Genomic DNA, 22,206 nt, shown 5'->3' with positions numbered 1-22,206 from the left:
TTGGATGAACGCAATGCGCGAATTCCCCTGTAAGCGGGACGAGAATCACCTGTCCACAGGTGATGCTCTACCACCTCACAGATTCCTCGTACATAGGCCTCCTTGTCCACCCTCAGTGCACGTACAGTTTTACGCCTCAGCTCCCTGAACAGCTCAGCTCTGCCATTCAGCCTGGCCCTGCGACTCTGGTCAATGGTATCCAGTGTCCCTTGAGAGACAAAATTCTTCTTTGCCCTGCGGTGAGCTCCAAGACATCCACCGGCAACATCAAGGACGGTGGTCTTGAAGGCACTCCACAACTCTTCAGGACCCCCCAAAGCACCCAGACCCCCAAAGTGTCCACTCAGCCTGTTCGCAAACTCCTCAGCTACTCTCTCATCCCTGAGCTTGCCAACATCCAGCCTAGGCTGGGATGGTACCATTCTCCAGGATTTGAGGTGCAGCTTTAGAGTTGCTTCAACAAGCCTGTGGTCAGTATTGAGGAACTGAGCACTCCGGTAGACCCTGCAGTTCTGGATCATCCTCCAACGACCGTCAATGAGGACATGGTCAATCTCCTTTGCCACACCGCCAGCGTTGGAATACCAAGTCCAGCGATGAGCTTGTGGGCGCTGAAACCATGAACCGGCCACCCTAAGTCCATGACTTCTTGCAAAGTCAAGGAACTTAGTGCTATTCTGGTTCATAGTTCCTGACCCATGGGGACCAACACACACCTCGTAACGATCCCTATCAGTTCCAGTCGAAGCAATGAAATCCCCCAAGACTAGAAGTGTATCTCGTCTGGGGCACTGATCAACAACAGACTCGAGCGTGGCGTAGAATGCATCCTTTACGGTGAGATCATTCGCCTCAGTCGGAGCATAAACAGAGACCAGGGAAATGACACCTAAGGAGTGACGAATCCTTAATCTCATAATACGCTCGTTGACCGGTGTTACATCAATTATCATTGGGGTCAGCTTATTGGACATGGCTACAGCAACTCCTTGGGTATGGTAACCATCAGAGCGACCAGACCAATAGTGGGTGTAACCACCCACCATTATCTCACCGCAATCCAGTCTCCGAACCTCAGAGAGAGCTGCAATCCCGATGTCCAAACGCTTGAGCTCAGATGATAACAGAGACAGGTGATCATCCTCTCTTAGGGATAGGACATTCCAGGCACCCACCCGAAGGGACTGCCTCAGGTTAACCCAAGGAGACCGCCGTCTGGTGGACGACACCTCAGCACCACTCCGACACACTCTCCCGCAATCTGACCCAGGGATGTTACCCCGTGGTTTCCCTCCTGGGTCCAAGGATAACAGTTTCTTAAGGGGCTGTCACACCTTGACGTTTTAGCCAGCGTACGGCAAGGTTTAAAAATGTATGTAAAACTCTGGCCAGAGCCAGAGTGGGTCCAAGGATAACCAAGCAGTACACCTTCTACAGGGACCCGCTTGAGCCTGGCATGAGGCTGGCAATGACTTTGCGTCACCTTGCCTCTGGCAACAAGTATGCCTCCATGAAGTTCGGATGGAGGGTCCCTCAAACACCCAGTCCTTTGTGGTCAGACAAGTCTGTCAAGCAATTAGTGACGAATACATGGATGAGGTGCTGGTTTGCCCAAGTACTCCTGATGGTTGGCACGCCATAGGTGACAAGTTCTTCCAAAGATGGAACTTTCCCCATACATGTGGGGCACTTGACGGGAAGCATGTGGCCTGCTGCTGTCCTCCAAAGAGTGGGTCCCAATACTACAACTATAAAAGGATTCTACTCTATTGTTCTGATGGCGCTTGTTGATGCTGACTACAAAATCATTTCGGCAGATGTCGGCGGTACTGGATCAGCATCAGATGCGCAGATATTCAATGACTCTGAGCTGAAGGAATGCGCTGAAGACGGTACCCTTGGTTTCCCTGACCCTGAGCCTCTTCCAAACGACAACCAGGACGTACCTTACTTCTGTATCGGTGACGATGCCTTTGCCTTACGACCAACCATGATGAAGCCATACAGCCTCCGGGGAATGACGAATAAGCAACGCATCTTCAACTACAGGCTTAGCCGAGCAAGGAGGGTAGTAGAAAATGCATTCGGCATCCTGGCTAACAGATTCCAGGTTCTGCTAAGTACCATGCAGCATCACCCCTCCACTGTCAAGCTCATTGTCAAAACATGCGTGATCCTGCACAACCTCGTGTGGACCAGGTAGTTCATGTTTATATAGCATATATTATACAGTATACAATGCAATTTTACTTTTAGCCTATGCTTATAAAAATTATATGCTTTACCTTAAATGTTATATGTATCATTATGTTACTTTTTATTGTACAGCACATTAGAATATATGTTTTTATTATAGGTGCGCTTTATAAATAAATAAAATAAAATTCAAATTCCAGGTACCCCGGACTGCAGAACCAGCAGGTTGACCGGGCAGACAATGAGAAACGCGACCTTGTTCCAGGAGCATGGTGAGAGGGACATCACTTGGAGGATACACAGACAGCTACTGGCCACAACACTGCCTCCAAGGACGGAAAGAAACAAAGGAATATCCTCAAGCACTGGGTTAACTCCCCTGCTGGCACAGTTCCGTGGCAAGATAGGACGATTTAGATATTTGTATGACTGCATTGTTCAGGCAATAAAGGACCTCAGAGGCAGTAACATTCCTCTTGAAATGAACATCGTTTCATTGATTTACAAAGGATAAAGACATAAGGGATAAGGCCATAATTTATTGGCTGCTCTTAGAGCACCCTTATTGTGGACTGTACCAAAAAAAAACAATACCTCCGAGGGATCTGTTTTTTATGTGCCCAAGGAGAATGTGTTACAGCATCATATAAAACAAGGACAAATGTGTCCAAGAGCAGCGTCCAAAAGGTTTTGTCTAAAAAATTAAAAAAAATTAAAAAAACTTCCAGTATTTCTCTCACGTGTCTTGATTAAGCCAATAGCGAGACCCGTCATACTGTATTTATGTATTTACGAAAAATATAGTGCATTTAAGAAATGAATAATGTATTTACGGAATTACAATACATTACATAGAATAATCTTTAAAAAGTAACGTGAACTTTTCGAAACTTTCAAACAAATGTCCGAATATATTTAAAAGTTCATGATAGACGCTCTCAAAAGGCACCTTCAATGCGAGGATGTGTACAAGTGTTTAGTGTTTAAGGAGATCCGGATCGTGTACATAAAAGAGCCGAGTCCTAATATAAAGGTTTTGTATTCACAAGAAGAAGAAAAAGAAGAAGAAGAAGAAGAAGAAAAACGACGAGCTCTCTTTTTAGAGCAGCGTTCACTACGCGAGACGCTGCTAAAAATTAAATCTTTAGCGAATAGATAAATGGGATTACCACGGCCGCCATTTGTTAGAGTGTCTTTGGAAACATGCCTGAAATTTCGCAAGGTGGGTTTCTGGGCACAAACTAAGAGGGCTGTGATAATCATATTTATTGTGCTAAATTGATTGATAGCATGTACATTGTACATGAATATCGGCGAGTCGCGTCGGCCAGCTTTCCAAGTAGGGCAAGCAGCCATGTCGCCTACCGGCTTGGAATTGTTAATTATTGTTTATGAATTAAATATTAACAAAATAACATCAACAAACATCAAGAGTTTGCTCAGCTTTTATTCAGTGCTCTGAAAAATAATGGAACATAACACCGGGCAAACATATATAAAAAATGCCACAAACATGCCCAAAACAATGTCTCTGCAAATGTAGAGAAGTACACAACCAAGCTGTCACTGTACGTAGTTCTTCTCTGGTGGTGGAGGTGTCTTCAGCTCCCCACACAGGGTGCTTGCAGCAATAGGATCGCTGGACAGGTTGAGCATTCCTGAGAACCCAGAGATGTTGAAGAGACTTTGACTGCTAGTGTCAAAGGCGCTTGGGTTCTGGTTTGATACCTGGTCACCCGAGCCTATAGCAGCAGATGCAGAGGCGGAGGTTGGCTGTAACCCATGTTGAGGGGGAGGAGGCATCATCGGCTGGCACTGTGGCTGCTGCATGTTAGGGTCCACATGTACAGTTGTCTGTGAGCCCCAGGCTGACGCAGGCAGTGCCTTGTGTCTGCACATGTGGCGAGGTGGCTGGTACATAGCTGGTGCGATACTTGTTCGCACGGAAGTAGGAGCAGGGACGGTGTGGACTGTGGGAGGTTCTTCCTCATCACTGTAATAGTCTAATAGCTCACTGAGGATTGGGGTGAAGCGTGACCTTGCCATCCGGAGCCTGCGTTTGGACATGCTGAACAGGCTGTCACGCATGTAGTTGGCGAAGGCTACGCCGGCTGTGATGGGCTGAGGCTTTGTGAGAACTTTGAGGAGCTCCCCAGACTCGTGCACTCTCTTCTCGAGTGACTGCAGCAACTGGTCATCGTCGTGGCCATGCTTCCCCTTGCCCTGTGCGGATGAATAGGGGACAGGGGAGGGCGTGCTGTCGTCACCAACCATGAGCTCTGCACAGGCAGCCTCGGCAGCCTCAAGGTCCCCGCTGTGTGCTGCAATGGTTTCCTTTACCTGCAATTATGACAATTGATTAGTAAATTACAAGGCAAAAAGAAGAGGCAAATTCAATGATTTGTAGTAATCAATGATTAATTTGCTTTGAGATCTGTAGTACAGTAAAGCTAATATAAATAAATATTAGTATTGATATTAATGTGTTTATACTTACACTTTTGATGGGCTCAGCACGATGGCGGACCACAGTCTTGAGGTCGCCGAAGTTTGCCTTCACCCATGCTCCCTCTCTGTCATCTCCGGGGCGCCGTCACCGCTCTTGTTCTTGTCCAGACGGGTGTGGGTGTCTCGCAGGGAGTTGAACCACCCTTGAAGGTGCTCGACAGGCTTCGCCGTGGCCTTGCTTTGATCCTCCCAGAGCTTTGCCTTCTTGTCCACCCTCCGGTAGTCCGTCTTCTTGATGTCCCAGATGCATGCGTTCTCGCGAAGGAATTCGCACATGAGCTGCTCCACTTTGAAATCGAGACAATACTGTGTCTTCTTGGCCCTCTTCTTCACAAGGGTTGGCTGAGAGGAGGCGGAGGCCTCGCACGCAGCTATCGATGCCCCCGACGATGCCCGAGAGGCGTTGGAGCTAGCATCCTTTCCGTCAGAGGATGTCGGTGGTGTGGAGGGTTTTGGTGATGATGGATCCTCCTTGCGTCCGCGTCCACGGCCAGGAGACTTCTTGCCAGCATTCTATGAAGTTTTCCTCGGCATGACGATGATGTTGATAGTTTGATGTCGAGCTTGATTATGATTCAAATGTTCGAGCGCCAGCGTCCATTTTAAATAGTCGAGCGGCAGCGATTTAAATTGTTTGAGCGGCAGCCTATGAATAGCCTTCGCCACGTGATCGTCGACGATACTTTGCCTCACGCTATGCATACGTTAGGCTATCGTTGGGTATACGTTATGAACGCCGACAACACGGTAAGCATCCGTTGGTATAAGTTATTGATAATTTATCGAAACGTTCTGTGTACATTAGTAATACGTTATGCATTTGTCCAACTCGTTATGAATATGCCAAAAACTGAAAAAAACATCAACACCTCAGCGTAGGAAAACATTAAAAAAACAAAAAAAAAACCATGGAATCTGGAACACTGACGGGTTCCTCCTGTGAAGCCCATTTTTATATACCAATTCCCCTAAACGCTGACAATACACCATTATACGGTAGCTGTAAGTTAGAAACACGTTCAGCAAGTTCTGTGGTCGTCCAGAAGACGTCAATCAAATACGTCTACATACGTCAATATGCGTTGGAGATACGTTACACATAGGTTCAAAGCACGTTACTCATAGGTTAAAAATTAAGTTTCGGGTACGCCAAACATTACATCGACGTGTTTCGACTTATGAGTAACTTACAAGTAACATGTGACAACGATCGCGGAGCGTGCCGAGAACTTATGCCAGCGTATGCGGAACGTGTGTCATACACCGAGCACGTCGAGAAATTTTCAACATGCTGAAAATTTGTCGACGTATGCCAGCGTGTTCTTAACGTATACAAAACTTACCCATAACGTATTCGACGTGTGCCAGCTTGGTTCGGCAAATTTTTCATACGTCGGCATACGCTGGCTAAAACGTCAAGGTGTGACAGCGGCTTCACACTTCGATGTCTAGTGCGGTTATGGTTTGCATTCTCGAGCCGCAGCCTATAAATAGCCTACGCCACGTGATTGTCAGCGATACGCTGCCGCGCTATGCATAAGTTAGACTATCGTTGGGCATAGGTTGTGAACGCCAAAACACGCTCAGCATTCGTTGGTATAAGTTATCTATATGTGATTTAAACGTTCTGTGTACGTTACTAACACGTTATGCATACGTCCAACACGTTATTATACGCCAAAAACTTAAAAAAAAAATCAATAGTTCAGTGTACGCCAGCGTTTTACATACATTTTGATACCTTGCCGTACGCTGGCTAAAACGTCAAGGTGCGACAGCCCCTTAAGAAACTGTTGGGCTGCAGGTTATTAAACTCACATAAATGTGAAAAAGATGGAAAATTTATGAAAATGAATAAAAGGTTTGATAAAATAAGTGTGATGGGACGCACAACATGGAGGTTTTGGAAATTTCAGTTCCTCAAGAGCGATGCATGGCGAGTCCAACGGCTAATTCCTGAATCTAAGATTACTCATACGCCGTGCTTTCGGGATAGTCAGATGTTATCCTTCACTTTATCTGCTGAAAAATCCACTGCAGTCCAGTTTGCGCTCCATAATTTCCAGGCATAAAGGTTGCACCAAGAGGCGACGAGTCACCTGTTGGTCACTCTCCCATCCAGACAAATATCTGGCCGAGCAGAGCCCAGGGGTGTGTTCCGTTAGCAAGCGGCTTGCTGTTGCTTGCCAAGCCAGCCACTCTATATCAACCGCTATCAAACCCCCTGCCTAGCCGATCAGCAAGCGGAAAAAAACTATCAAGAGGTTTTTGGCGAGCGGTAAGTGAAATGCTTGTGAACAGAACACCTCCGTACGTTAGAAAAAATGGCCGCCGTATGGCTATATCTTCAATTTTGCTATCACAGAGAACGATATTAAAATGTGCATTTCATATTTTTATTGTTGCTTCTGCTTTTCATCCTAATTATTTAAATTCTACAAACATGCAAAACCCTGGGGTGGATGATGGATAGGGGTGACGGCAGAAGGTCCGGGGGAGAGGAGAGTGTGTGAGGTACGTGATTGGAGGCAAAAGGATCTCGCTCACTGGCTTCCCCTCGACACGGTGAAGAAGGCTGCACGATTCTCGTGTTCGTGCTGAGGTGAGTTTGTTTGCGCGCTGGAGCAAAACGCTAGCCATCGACTGTTCGGCTGAGTAGTGAAGCGTGTACATTTCTGAGGAGGGAAGAAGAGCGTGCGTTGTGGCCTTATCACGGGGCCTCAGAAATCATCTCGTCGTATGGTCGAGGAGGAAGGTGGGTGATCGTGGTGAACGGACCTGGTGGGAAAGAGGAACGGTTGGCATATTCGCTCGTGAGAAGAAGCCGCACGGCAGTTTCTGAGCCCTGGCGTTGAATCCCGGCACACGAATACTGCAACGTACGTTTCCCGCCCAGAGAGCGGCTTGGCACCATTTTCAGGTGCAGTTTCCCATGCAGTGACTGCATGGCTCCGACGTCACCAGGTCCAAAAAGATCATCTCTGGACAAAGCTAAGTGCCAGAATAAAGAAGGGATTTTTCTTTTGTTTTATCTTTCCCCTTGTCTGTTCTTGGAACTGTGTCGAGGCGCCTCGACTTTAGGCTGGAAAGTACCTCACGTTTTAATACCTTATGCTTTGATTGATTCCTATTATGAATACTTGATTTATATGTTCATTAAACCCCCATTTATTAAGATTGCTTGTGTCTGTATTCATTGTGGGTTCGAGTATAAACCCATGTCCTCCGTCCTGGTGAGCACCTCTGGTACGTGTTCGCCGCCTCCCATCACAGGCGCGCAATAATCTCCAAGGTTGAACTGTTCGGCTATCCGTCCAGGTCTGTCTTAACCGGCGTGGACACTACTGTTTACATTGGAGGCTGCCATGTTTATAAGTAGTGCCGAGCGCTGTTGGAGTGCTAGCTCGAGCGGTTTGAATCAAGTAAGCCACTTGCTAATGGAACATGCCCGGTTTTAGCTATAACATTGATGTCACAATGGAAAAGAGAACCAAGTGGGAGCATAACACCAACAACAACAACAACAACAACAACAACAACAAAAAAAATTAACCTTCACCACTTTGATCCCGAAGACCCTGTAATATCTCCGTTCCACAAAAATCATGTCTATTATTTGACTCCAATGACATAAGTAGAACCCGGGCAAGCGAGATGATGATAATGATGCGGCAAGGACAGCGATTTTGGTGTACATGACTCGACTTGCGAGTTTTCGCCATCTTGTATTTCTCATTAAAAGGTGCAATGATAAGTGCGCCCAAGTGTGATGAGACCGTCCACCGCCCCCCCCCCCAACCCCATTCTTACTTGACTGCTCCTTGGGCTTAAGCCTTGCATGCAAACAATGCATGGTTCCTTCCAGGTTGACCGCTTGCAAAGGTTTAAGGTACATATAAACAGTCGTGATCAGCCCACTATGGAGGAACCATTGGCCGCTCGAGCACAATGTAAAAACACAAAGATGAGAATGTACAGCTTTGGCTCTACACATTGTAATCAGTGTGTCAGAAAATAGGTTTGTGCCTACCAAACACGACCCCCAAAAACACAAGGTTCTGATCCATTGGACCTTGCCAACATAGAAGCATCAGTATATTTCACATCAAAGCAAGTGGAACCGACAAACAGCTCAGCCTATTCTTCTGCTCAGCGATTTCACATGATAAACCTACTGATAGCGCTCAACTGCAATCAAAGAGAATGGCTCAAACTGCGTCGAGCAGAAGCAGACTTGATTCCGCAGCAAGTTTCTGAGAAGCAAAAGTGACGTCACATAACCCTGCCCTCTCTCCACGAGGAGAACAATGAGGCAGTTTTAGTCCACACAAATCCATCAGTTAGAGCACGAGACTAACTGCAGACCAGACATGTAAATCAAAAGTGAGAATTTTCCAATGATGTGCTGGCATGGAACAGAGGCAAGAACATGGTCCATCCCAAAAAGTGTTGATGAGGAGTTTGTATTACGTTTATATGAATAATTTCGAGATATATTTGATAGACTTGTGCCATTGTATGCATAGTTCAAGACGTGTACACACTCGTCTAAGCTGTCTAACCTGGGTTTGAATCCCAACCCAGCTATAAACTGTCATCCTGATGTTTCACAGGCAGGGTGATTCATCAGCGTATGTGCCGTACCTCTCTAATGGACCTCAAACTGGACGTCTCATCTGCCGTCATAAGTTGGTGGACGTTAAAGATAACACGGTGCCCTTCGTGAAAAGTCGGCGAGCTATCGCCATCACCATGAACAAATTACAAATTCTCATTCTAACCGACAGGGGGCACTGCATCGGCGGCACAGCTGCTGCCCAAGCAAATGATGCCACCCACAGCCACGTGTTACATACAAAAGAAGGTGGTGGTGGCAATCATTCTCAAGGGGGACATATTTCAGAATTTATATGGAGAATGTATACAACAAATATTTGGTATCAGAGCCAAACAAAATTAGTTTCATGTCGATCACTTTACCATAGAATAAAGTAGAAATAAGAACTGCGTCGTCTGTGGTTTTGTGCCACATAATGAGTGGGGGAATCAGTGCCTCGACTGTCAACAAGGAGATAAAGTGAAGCGCATTTCGGGCTGAAAATTAAATTCTCAGAAGGTTATTGATCAAGTCTGTCATAAACACAACAAAAGTGTAATCTAGCTCGCTTAATTACAAGGTGTTAATCAGAAATTATTCTTGAATTTCACAATCTGCAGATCTCGAAGATCCTGTTGCCAAAGATGTAGACAATTTTTGTGCGACGTTTCTCATTCACAAGGGGTCAAATTTTACCTGGGACAACTTCAGAACTATTTTTGGTTTTTATTATGGGACAAATGTTTTATAATGGCAGGTGGGATGGCATTGGGATTTGTAGACCTGGAGAAGGCCGACCGACTGTCCTGAGAGAGATGGTGATGGTGACACCAAGATGGATGGGAGTGCCGGAAGCAGGTCAGGTTGGTGGAAGGGATGTACAAAGGAATGAAGGGAAGAGTTTTGGTTGGTCTTGGGACGTCTCAGGAGTTCAGCATGAACATCGGTTTGAGGCGGGAAGCGCTCTCGGCCTACTCATGCTCATCATGGTAGTGGAGCTGGTAAGCAGGAAGGTGAGCTTGAGGGGTAGAATGGGGAGGATGTTGTATGCATACGATCTGGCTGTTGTGGTGTAGAGTGGGCAGGAGATTCAGGAGGGACTGGGAGAGTGGAAAGAGGAATTTGGGAAGCATTGGCTGAAGATGAGTATGGAGAAGACTGAGGTGATGTGGGTCGGGCAGCGGAGAAAAGAAATGAACATCGGGTTCGAGGGGAAAGAGATCAAACTGGGAAATAGGTTTGAGTATCTGGGATGGAAGGTAAGTCCGAGGCAGAGGTGTGGAGGAGGATTCAGGTGGGTACGGATGTGTGGAGAAACAGAGGCCTGCAGATATTATAAATGCAGAGAGTAATGGCAAACAGAAAGATATCCAGACAATTGAAAGGGAAGGTTCTAATATCGTGTGTAATACCGGCCTACCTTTACCGTCTGGAGATGATGGCACCGACAGAGACATGACATAAGCTGCAGGCTTGTGAGAACAACTGGGTCAGGAGGATTGTGGGAGTGAAGGGGGTGGCCAGAAGGAGAATGGATGAACTGAGGGAGGAGATTGGTGAAATGCCAGATGAGATCGGCTGGACAAGTGGTGCGGATGGGGGAAGAGAGAATGGCAAAGACAGCAGATAGATTGAGGGAGCAAGGTCGGAGGAAAAGAGGTCGACCACGGTTGAGATAAGAGGATTGTGTGAGGAGGGATATGTATAAGGTAAGGGTGGTTGGAGAGTGGAGGGAGTTGGCTGAGCACAGAGGAAGGTGGAGGAGTATCGTGCCATCGGACCTCATCTAACCTGAAGAAGCTTGGTGCCATTGGACCTCACCCCTTATAAAGGGAAGAGGAGAAGAAGAAGGAGAAGAAGAATAGAGTAAATGTATGAACAAGAAAGTGCTGATACTCTCAGTGCCACATCTTCTGTGTGGTATGAGGAATAGATATCTGTAAAATGAACGATAAATCTGAAACGGTTTTTGAAATATCTCATACACAAGCCAAGTTGCTGAGATGGTTGCCATGGCAACACAATTCAGCCAATCACCGCTGTGATATAATCAGGTTGAGATAACATCATGTGGAATAGATATCTGCAACGTGAAAGCTAAATGTTCAACGGTTTTTGAAATATCACGTACACAAAAGTACATTGCCGAACGATTGGTTGGGTTGGTTGGTTGGTCGGACAGAGCTCATTTTAACGTTCCCCATCTTTGACCTTGTCTGAGGGGCGGGGGACAAAAGAAAAATAAAATCACAATGCCCCATTTGACTTGAAAGTTGTGAAGGAACTCACATTCTGCATGATGCAATCAGTCGGGTTCTCCACCTGCTTCGGCCAGAATCGAGGTGGGTGATGCTCCTCTAACAATGTCCTGTAAGTCAGCAGGATGACTTCATAGTCCTGCAGATAAAGATCAGCAAGTCATAAAAACAGTACGATTTGCTCAGTTCCAAGATGAAACGAGCTCCATTTAAGAGATATAAAGATCTAAGAAAAAGATCAATCATCTTCATTTGTATTTTTGCATCATGTGACCAACCTTGAGGGAAGCGCAGCTCTGTTCCGCCAGCCTTTGACACTCGTCCACAGACTCTTGCTTGCTCTGAATCTCTCTCTAAACCACAACATGAAAGGAAGGCACCAGCAACTATTCGAACCACGTGAAGCTCTGAAGCTAGCAGCCGAATAAGGGACTATCTGTTTATTACGTATACAAAATGGTGGAACGTTTGACATCCCCCCCCCCCCAGCCCTACCACCCTCTCACTTTCCCTGAGCCTGAGATATACCCAATGTCTGTCTCACTCAAAATAAAAACATTAAACACATGAACATGTATTTATATATAATTATTCAAGGTTGAAAGAGGAGCCTGTACATATTTTAAATGCAGAGAAAGGACATGAGCACACAATGGACAAATCAACACAGTATATGGGATTTCAACCTGGGACATTAGCATTGTGAGCAGAGTCCTCAATGTCGAATGCCAAATAAACAAACATGTGCTCTAGGGTCGAGAACAAAGGTTTCTAACTGGTGGTATACATATCAGATTTGCTGGGTACACGATGTAGAGACACAACCACTTAGGATATTTTCATATGTTTTTATAGATCTGCGATTCTGAGATGTATGCACCGAATTCACTGAGGAGGGGGGTGGGGGAATACTTAGAATGTTGGCATCTTGCACTACAACAACCCATGCTGATGATGAAAATAGATTATAGAATCTTAATGACTATATTGTGACGTCCTGTCAATTCGATTTGACAACAAGAACGGCACTCGGTGGAGCGCATACCTCCACCACGCCGAACAGTTCACGTATTATCTCCCACTGAAAGGCTGGATCTGGATCCAGATCTGAACAAAAATCGAATCAACTTGTTCTCATCATTGAACCAACTCATCCACCAAGTTTTGTCATAATCCATCCACAACTTTGTGAAATATCATGTTATACTGTATATCGTTTTTCTCAATGGTTAAGAATCACTTAAAGATTTTTTTTTTTAATTCTCGTGTCTGGATCCACATTCAGATTTTCGCCAAAATCAAATCAACTTGTCATTGTCAAACAGACACCCAACCTGACCACAAAGTTTCGTCCAAATCCGTCTACAACTTTTTGAGATATCCTATTCACAGACAAATAACCAAACGGACAAAGAAATCACCAAACAGACAGAGGTAGAAACGATTGGCTCGGGTTGAAAGAAGAAGAAAAATAATCCGAATTTATTACCGATAGTGAATGGGCAGGAAGTGTTACCGACCGTTTCTTTTTCTGGCTCAATGTGGTCGCCTTATCCATTCCTCCGGTACACGAAGATTGGACGTGGGGATTTCAAAATGTTCGCAAGTCTGACCGACGTCGTCAGTGAAAGTGAAGGTGGTGAGGGATTGCCAGGGTTCTTCAGAATCCTCATTCAAAGCCATGCCACTGCATTGAACAAAGACTTTGCATCCCACTTCCATAATCTGCCCAACTTGAATGCAAAGCTACTTCGAAACCCCTTTTCGATTTGATGACCGAATGGAGCTACCTACCTGATCGTCCTGCTCAGGACTCTCCCATTGATCTCCAGAATGATTCCATAACCCGGGATATCTTTGAAGAGATTTAGTTTGTCAGATTTATGGTGGGATATGCTTTAATCCATACCCTGTGGTTGCAAAATCAGCTGTTTGTGTTGACATGGTTGACATGTTTGTGTTGACATGTTGACATGTGTTGACATTGTGCGAGATCAGATTCTCATCCCTCTTTGTGATGAAATATAAACCTCGAGCAACTTCAAGATGACTTGTGATGTGCTCTATCAAAAACTAGTCCCCCGTATTGATAATCTGGTTGATAATAAACAAGCAAAATGAGGATGAAAATTAACGATATGGCAAAAGATACATTTCTGGAATAGCAATTAATTCCGACGAAGAAACTCTTTTTGTTGTGCTCACTGCAAAACTGTATTTAAGAATAAAATTTGCTCATAATTAAGATCTTATTATTTCATCATGCTCTGAGATTCTGTTTGTATCAAAAAAATTTCACTTCTCAATCTTGCTTGGTATCAGGTCAATGTCACTGACCAAAAGTGGGAAACAGATCAATAAAGGTTGAAAACCCCTGCTCGAGAAAAAATACTTTCTGAATGGAAATAAATAAATAAATAAATACAAACATGTACAACAAGAAGCTGTTGCACCGTCCAACTCACATACCTTGAGGTTCAGAAGTTTGTCATGGCTGTCTGTGCTCTGCAGGGCATCCAGTTGAGTCGTAGCTTCATTAAGCCAATTCAGTAGAGTGCCAGCTCTTGGCTTGTACACCTCCAGCAGCTTGTACAGCCTTTCCAGCTCTCTCAACCTACAAGACAAAAGGCCACGTTTTTCATGACGAGCTGTAAAATAATCAAGAGAAGCTAGGAGCCGAATTAGGGATCATTATATTCAAAACATTACCTGGAACGAAGCTGGTCATGTACACCACTCCACCTTTGCAATAAAGTCCATGCCATAGCAATGTGCCGCTCAAAATTTTCATCCTGCTCTCCGTGCTGGCAAAGCAACCGCCTGGTGAAACCTGCTCCTGCCTTCACGTGCTCCCGCAAGCGGGCAAAACACGCTTCCTTCTCGGTCACTTCCACCTGCAATTGCTGTGACACCAGCAGAGCAAGTTGGTGAGCAACAGTGAAACACGTCAACAGTTTTATGCATTTGTTTTTTTTTACAAGTACACCCACTCCCTATGGTAGTGACAGGAAGTCATATTGTAATCTTCTTTGGGGTCCAGAGAATATAGTAGATCTCGCCCCCGACCCTTTATTCCGTGGTGGACGCAATAAGCATAGAATGCCTCAAGAACGTCAGGTTTCCTCCCTTTCAGTTTACTGTTAAACAGCAGTCGCGACTGTTTAAAAATGTAATCATAAGTGTTTGTGGTTTATAATATTTTTTTTTACTTCCAGTTTGGGTGCCTCATGAAATGCCATGGATAAGCTATTTATACACGTTAAAACTGAGTTTTTCCAAGGAGGAAAACCCCCTTGGAGAGGAGTGATATTACTAGTATTAATATCGTTTTGTAATAACATTAGGATTATGCTTTTACCATTAGTGGTGTTATTACTTTTGTTATGGGAAGCTGTCTTGGACAAATGCCACGATAAGCTATCTATACACATCAACACGGATTTCACGCAAGGCGGGAAAAATCCCTTTGGGACAAATTAAGTCGTGACAACCTCCATCGTATGACTCTTAGTCCTCCTGTCATACTTTGTTGAGATTGGATAAGTAACGACTGAATGTATCATGGTCAGAGAGACAGGCAGACAGAAAGAAAGAAAGACACCAAATTGTGTATTTTAGTATGATAAACTGTCGACTCTGTCCACTGCCCACCGGACACTCGACATGTACCTTTAAGCAGTTACAGAGGTTTTCCGTCTCTTGCAAATCCTTCGGAAGATGGCCATTCTCGAAGAGCTTATTCTCCATGCCAATCAGGACCACATTTGATTCTTGACAGTCTTGTGCTATGCCTTTTAGGTTCTTCAGGCTGCAAACAATAGGTGCAAACATAATATGTAGACCAACCAAATTTTTACGAGAGAAACAATAGTATGAAGTCCCTGAAACAACTCATATTTGTGAGTCTCACTCCTGTAGGCAACCGGCAGAAAGGTTTGATGTGTCTTGCAGGTCTTGCAAGGTAGTATTCAAGTCTCTCTGCAACTCAAGAAACATCGGGTTGTGCATGTGCTGTCCATCCATTTCTGTAACACTCCGAGAAATCTCCGTCATCACCTCCTGTAGGTCATCGATCTCACAGCCCAACCTCTGCCAGTCACAGTAAAGGCACGATCAAATTCTGCCTTCCAGTGAATCACATGCATGCTAATTTACTTTTCACTTTGGAGTGGGAAAACATTCAACGAAACTAAATTTCAATGAAGCCCCAACCTCTATCATCGAGAACTTGTTGAGTTCACCCATTTGGTCTCAACAACTTGTCCATCACAACCAAAGCTTGGATGCAAATCCAACTTTTCGGTGAAGATTGTTTCAGTGTATTGTACAGAATGCTTTATGACCACAATATCCTGCACAAGCGAACCTCTTGCTTTTCGATTCTGCATGTTAACTCATGGTGCACGCCCAGCTCCAGAGGCAGGTGTAGTTGTTGGACAGCTTGCTCACTCAAGTTCTCGAGGTGTCGACGGACATCGTGCAACCTGGAAATGCTTTGTTTACACAAGGACTCCTCCTGCTTGCCTGTGCAAAACAGCCACAAACAGCTGACAAAAGGGCAAATACATTCTTGATACGCTGCTGCTGTGGGCACATTTGTTACTGAATTTACAACATATTATTTCAGCCAGTACACCACTCCAACAGAATTAGCGGACGCAATTACCGAAGTACGCCGTCCAATTCACGAAATGCGCAAACCCAGTGACCGAGCCACCCTTCCACAAATCGCACCATCCAATTCTGGAACCACTCTAACATATTGCAAAGGCATGTCCATAATTTATTTCAATCCTATTTCAGTTATTATCGAAAAAGAGGTGAAGACAATGAAGTACGAGTAATCACCCTGGTCCAGGCGCTGTTGTAGCTGTTGATAATGCACTTGGCAGGTTTCAATGTCCTTCTCAGCCAAAGAAATATCTTCTTTCCCAATCACTTCAGAGTTGCAACTGCAGCGAAGTAACGCACTGTGCCGGCATTGGAGTTCCTGCAACAGGTGATGCTGCTCCTCATAGCGCAGCTGTTTTATCTTTAGGATGGATGGAACGTAAATAAGTTGAAGCCAATTAGTGGGTTGCCATATGAGCATAATTATTATTCTTTGATTGTCCTTGTAAACCCAGGTACATCTACTTCGAGTCCAATTCCAATGTGCTACGATGTCGTACTGTAATTCACCATGAACATTGGTGACAGGTTCCCAAAGCAGGACAATTTCTGTAAATCAACATTATTCATGAACTAGTATTGTGGAACGAAAGAGGTCATACACAGTCAAGTGTAGAATTAAATTACCACATCCTATTCTCAAACACATTTCCAATATTTTTGATTCTTCATCTATATTACAAGAGAGAGGTTTATATGTCTGTCTGGATGTATGTCTATGTCTGTCACCATTTTTCTCAGAGATGGCCAAACAAATTTTGGTGAAACTTTCAGAGGTTCATCAGTGAGTGGCGAGGAGTGTTTTAGATAAAAAAAAAATCTGAAGAAGTTTGCATCTTTTTAGTTTTTAATTGCTCTATTGTGCCTAAGCCTTTGAAGCTACATATGTGAAAGGTAATATTAAATGATACCTGACCCCATTCCTTGGTGGCTGTTTTTTAGACACACACACACACACACACACACACACACACACACACACACACACACACACACACACACACACACACACACACACACACACACACACACACACAACATTGGAATGCCAACAGGATGAGAACAGCACCGGGCAATGCCGGGTACCCCTGCTCATCTTTCATACAGGTATATTAAAGGACTTTCTGATGGTAATGCGTGTTCAAGGCTATTGATTATAAAACACATGCATTATAATGAACACTTAGGCTTATGCGATTAATTTTCTCATTTTGAGGGAAACAACCAGTCAAGTGACCAACTAACGGCGAGAATTGTCCAGAGGCAACGCAAAGAGTGCCACAGGCTCTTGGCAGCCACGCCAGAAATTTTATGAAACCCTATCATAGGCAATAACAGGAATTGGGGGGGGGAGTTAAAATTTACAAAAAAAAAGAAAAAAGAAAAGTAGCCCTACAGAACAGATCATGCCTCTTACAACTTCTTTACAATTAAAATTCCAACTGTGATTGGCTTATTTAGCAATCTCGACTGACCAATCTCATTATGCTTGGAACCCACTAATGACATGCATTTGTCCATAGTGTCATGTCTTTGCAGTTCACATTAAAAGTACACCAATGTCTCCAGGCTTTGTCCTGCATGTGATTTATATACCTGCTCCAGCACGAGCAGTGCATACGGACTCAGGATCCAGAGCAAACATACAAAGTTTTATTACAAAATGATAATCACATACCGAAGGTAAGCTCCAAGTCTTGATAACATGAATGGTGTTCTGGAGTTTGTGCCAAGCCAGAAGGCTCTGAAGATTGCTATCCTGCTGTTTCCACAGTTCTACAAGTTTCTGGTAAAGGGTCTCAAGCCTGCACATGAGCAAACAAAGAAATTGCCAATTTTCTCACGCACAACGTGCTCTGCATAACCGTGACAATAAAAGGAAGAAATGCCAAACTGTCATGCATTTATAAACCGGAAAGATGCAACAGTTCAATTCGGTTTGTATTGTCATATTTCTCCTTTGTAATAGGCAAAAGGCAACCCACTAAATTTGTGGTCCGCTTACCTGTTCAGAACATTTTTTTGAGCTGGAGTTTTGACTTTGGAACTGAATGAATCTAGAGGCATGTGATGTCTCACGATCTTTCCCTCTTCCTCCTGAGTTAGAAAATGGAAGAATAACATGCACATCTGGCTGAACATATGAAGGAGGGACTGAGACAAAAATATGATGAACGTGCAAGTCAGGTTTGACAACACAATACGAATGCAATGCAAGTGTAATCGAGTCCTGACAGGGTAGTGCAGAGGTAGTAGACGACCCATTCGAGCCGTCTAATCTGGGTTTGATTATGAACTTGACTGATAAACTGTCGGATTGGTGTTTCATACGCACAGCAAAGCATCACAAAGTCTGCTGTTCCTCGGATGGGTGTTAAGCCGAGTATCCTGTCTGCTAGCATCATCTGCAATGAGTGAGTGTTGCAATCTCCAATCCAATATTTGCAACCTCGAATTCATTGGTTACCTGTTCGATGCTTAACCGATAAAAAAAAAACAATGTACAAAACTATTACTTGTCCACGGCATTTATTTTCCGATGCATCTGTCTATATATTTATTTTCTGCCAGTCTGTCTGTCCGTTCATGGAGGGGCTTCAAAAAATCTAATTGCTGCCATTATTTTTGCTCTGTGGCAGTTCTCAGTCAGGGCTGTGACTACGTGATTGGGTGTACATGTGGATATTTGGAGAGACGAGTGTTTCCTGAGAAGAATAAAGTAGAGTGTTTGTGGGCTCTCAGGTTCTGATTCTATCAATGTTTAAAAATTCCCCGTGCTATGAGGTGTCACAAAACGAAACCCTTTTGGGGCTATGCCACCGTTTATTCTCACATCTTTTTGTGATATCATTTTTGACTGTCACTGACATCGTTTAAGACTCAACTAAAACAAATCACAAGAAAATCGGACAAAATTCGATGTTTTTAGACAAAAAAAATGCATTTTAAATAACTAAATAGATGTGTCACTTTCAGACCTGTCCCCTTGGGGTTGTTTGTAAGCTCTATTATGTGGACATCTATTTGGTGCGTGTTTGCATTTTTAGACGTCCCTCGAGGTGTTCTGAATGAAATTGGGAGAAATCTCAGGAATATTAACGTTTTTTGGTTTTTTTTTTACCTGGGTAAAAATGAACTGGTCCCTGCTGTTGTTTTGTGAGATGAATGCACACTATATTTGAAAGCTCTTCCCGGATATGGGGAGAGGGGTTTGGACCTGCACCCTTGGGGTTTTGCTGGCTGTCTTTACCCCGGATTTCGTTTGATATCATGTGGAACACCTTGAGGGACTTCAAAACATCTCAAGGGACCTCTAGCAATGTGATGCATGCATACTGTATAGGACCCCTTTGAAAGGTCTTCCTGGCCACGGGGAAAGGAAAATGAGAGGAAGAAGTGGGGAGTGCTTGAAAGAGGGGGGAGATGAGGGGGCGGGGAGAAAAGATAGGGGCAAGTTATGTCTTACTACTTTGAAAGCTTTTGAAATAATATATAGAACCCATTTGAAAGCTCTTCTGAGCCATGGGGGATGAGAGACAGGGAGGGAGGAGGTGCAGAGGGAGTGGGAAAGGAGGGGAGAGAAAGAGATGGAGGGGGAAGGTGGGAGTAGGGAGGGAGAGGGTGGAGAGAGAGAGAGAGAGGTGAGGTCAGACGGGGATGAGAGGAGAGGAGAGAGGGGGGGTAGGGGGAGGGGGTAGGGTCGAAGGGTAAAAGGGAGAGAGAGAGAGGGAGAAGGAGAGGGAGAGGGAGAGAGAGGGGGGGCAGAGAAGGAGGGCTGAGGTCTTGGTCACATTTTTCATGACATGGAATTTCCACAGGTCCCTGCTCATATAAATATATATATATATATATATATATATATATAGATTTTTTTTTTTAAACAATCTGCACCAGTCTGTCTGTCTGTCCACCCATTTGGGAGGGGAATCTCAGTTCAGGGCGGGGCTTCCATATTCAGGGCGGAGCTTCCCAATCAAGTTGCTGCCATTTTGTTTGCTCTGTGGAGCGTCTTTTGTGAGGCTTGCACTCTCATGGCTTTATCTTCACTGTAATTCGATATCTGATTTCATTTTTTGTAGTCGCCAAGATGTTGCAAGTTTCGGATGCACAAAACAGGAAGAAAATTTGTGTCTTTAAACAAAAATGCATTTTAAGTGAAATCAAGGCCTGTAATACAAAGTCCATTCAGACTCCCTCACGGCTATATATTAACTCTAATTCACCTTCTGATTTCATTTTTTGAAGTCGTGAAGATGGTTCAGGTTTCAGTTGCAGCAAAAGGTGAGAAAATAGGACGAACATTGGCGTTTATAAACAAAAATGCATTTTAATCGCCGTTTTCAATGTTTCTGGTCAGACGCAATGTGGGGAAGGGGGAGTTATCATGAAGTTACCTTTTTATCATAGTTACCTTTTGAAAAAACAAAGGTATATTTTGATTTTGACTCATGCAAAGAAAACAAAATAATGCATGTCAGCGATTGCAGCAGCGGTCTATTATACGCCACCCAAATAGGGTACGTTTTCAAAATGCAGAGGAAAGAAAATCGTGAAGTGTTTAATTTAAAATAAAAAATATTAAAAAAAACTTTTGGTTTTTCCACGAGTTTGAGGCTGAATCATGTGCAAGTACAGGATTTATAAACAAACTAGTTCACATGTGCATGGATATGTAATCTTCACATATGTGAAATTAATAAGTAAGAAGGAAAATTACCGAGAGATCTTTTTTTAGTTCTTATTTTACAAGTTAAAATGTACATGCACACTTTAAAGAAGTTTATTTTAAATTGCCAATTAAAAATAAACTAATAATAACAATTTTAAAAAAAAGTTTTGCATGCTGTACACGAACAAAAAGAGTAATTTCGGTTTTCGCCAGATAGAAGGGTGTAACGGCCAATACACCACCCACAATGCTTTTTCTTAGGGACTTTTTCATTTGAGCTGTATTCTTTCGACAGTTGTCACAATAAAATGTTTCATTCTTTAAATGGAGTACGTAAGATTTGTAACTTTTTATTGTGACGACGTACTTGATCCCAGAATCACACAAGTATAAAGCTCCTGTGTGAAGCAGGACGACATTGACGTGATGACGTCACACATCTTAAGCAAAGTAAAAGTAAAGTATTATTTCAAATATAATCAGTCGCATTGCATTTGTTAATTTATGGCCTGCCAGGATAGCATGGACTTTTAAAGGATTGCACATTCGGCTTCGAGCTACCTTGCCGGGGTTGGAATCCCAACCCAGATATAAACTACCACCCTGGAGTTTGGCATGCAGGGTGAGGTATCAATCGGAGGGACGTTAAACCGGAGAACGCGATGCGATGCATTTGGAACTGCCATTTCCAAAATGAATGAAAGAATGAGGGAACTGAATGAAACAGCTGATGAACGTCGTCACAGACTTGCACGGGAAGCAGAAATAAAAAGAATGAGGTGGGAGAATGAGACGGCTGATGAACTTCAACAGAGACGCGCAAATATGCAGAAAAAAACAATGAGACTGGAGAATATAAAAATTTCATGGCCGAGTTGTCGGCGACTAAGCCGTCACACACACACACACACACACACACACACACACACACACACACACACACACACACACACACACACACACACACACACACACACACACACACACACACACACACACACACACACCTTTCCCTCCTGCAGCAACACCTCCAAACGTGTAATGCTTGTTCCTTTGTTGCAGGAATACTTCCGTTTAAGAGAATCCATTATCTCCCGCAGATAAACCTCAATCTCCCCGGCTTCTACCAGGAACTGCATCACAAGGACCAAAACAATGGTGTTGGAAGATGGATTTTCAGAGTTAAGTCAATTCATTACATCTGCCACTTGATCAGGTAGATATTTTGAGTGTGAATCGATCAATGAAGGTTTTTCTTGAAAAATAAAATAAAATTTAAAACCATACTAAATTCGAACATTGAGGGA

At 43.9% G+C, this 22,206-nt stretch overlaps 1 protein-coding gene across 1 annotated transcript in view; it reads right to left on the bottom strand.

Annotated features, from left to right (window-relative positions):
• The window catches only part of LOC147020084 (uncharacterized), a 93,231-nt gene that overhangs the window by 38,504 nt on the left and 32,521 nt on the right, over nucleotides 1-22,206 (bottom strand). The window contains exons 21-31 of the mRNA XM_085895111.1: nucleotides 21,907-22,032; nucleotides 18,236-18,327; nucleotides 17,909-18,035; nucleotides 16,408-16,591; nucleotides 15,926-16,083; nucleotides 15,470-15,648; nucleotides 15,229-15,367; nucleotides 14,269-14,462; nucleotides 14,029-14,173; nucleotides 11,838-11,912; nucleotides 11,591-11,698 (exon numbers count right to left, since the gene is read on the bottom strand). Of these exons, the coding sequence (XP_085751237.1) occupies nucleotides 11,591-11,698; nucleotides 11,838-11,912; nucleotides 14,029-14,173; nucleotides 14,269-14,462; nucleotides 15,229-15,367; nucleotides 15,470-15,648; nucleotides 15,926-16,083; nucleotides 16,408-16,591; nucleotides 17,909-18,035; nucleotides 18,236-18,327; nucleotides 21,907-22,032 (1,527 nt within the window). The remainder of the gene's footprint in view (nucleotides 1-11,590; nucleotides 11,699-11,837; nucleotides 11,913-14,028; nucleotides 14,174-14,268; nucleotides 14,463-15,228; nucleotides 15,368-15,469; nucleotides 15,649-15,925; nucleotides 16,084-16,407; nucleotides 16,592-17,908; nucleotides 18,036-18,235; nucleotides 18,328-21,906; nucleotides 22,033-22,206) is intronic.

This window comes from Eptatretus burgeri, chromosome 9, assembly GCF_056783735.1.
Source record: "Eptatretus burgeri isolate ZD-2024b chromosome 9, Ebu_testis_v1, whole genome shotgun sequence".
Lineage (NCBI taxonomy): Eukaryota > Metazoa > Chordata > Myxini > Myxiniformes > Myxinidae > Eptatretus > Eptatretus burgeri.
Note: the sequence above shows the minus strand (reverse complement) of the source record. Positions and strands in the feature narration are given on the sequence as shown.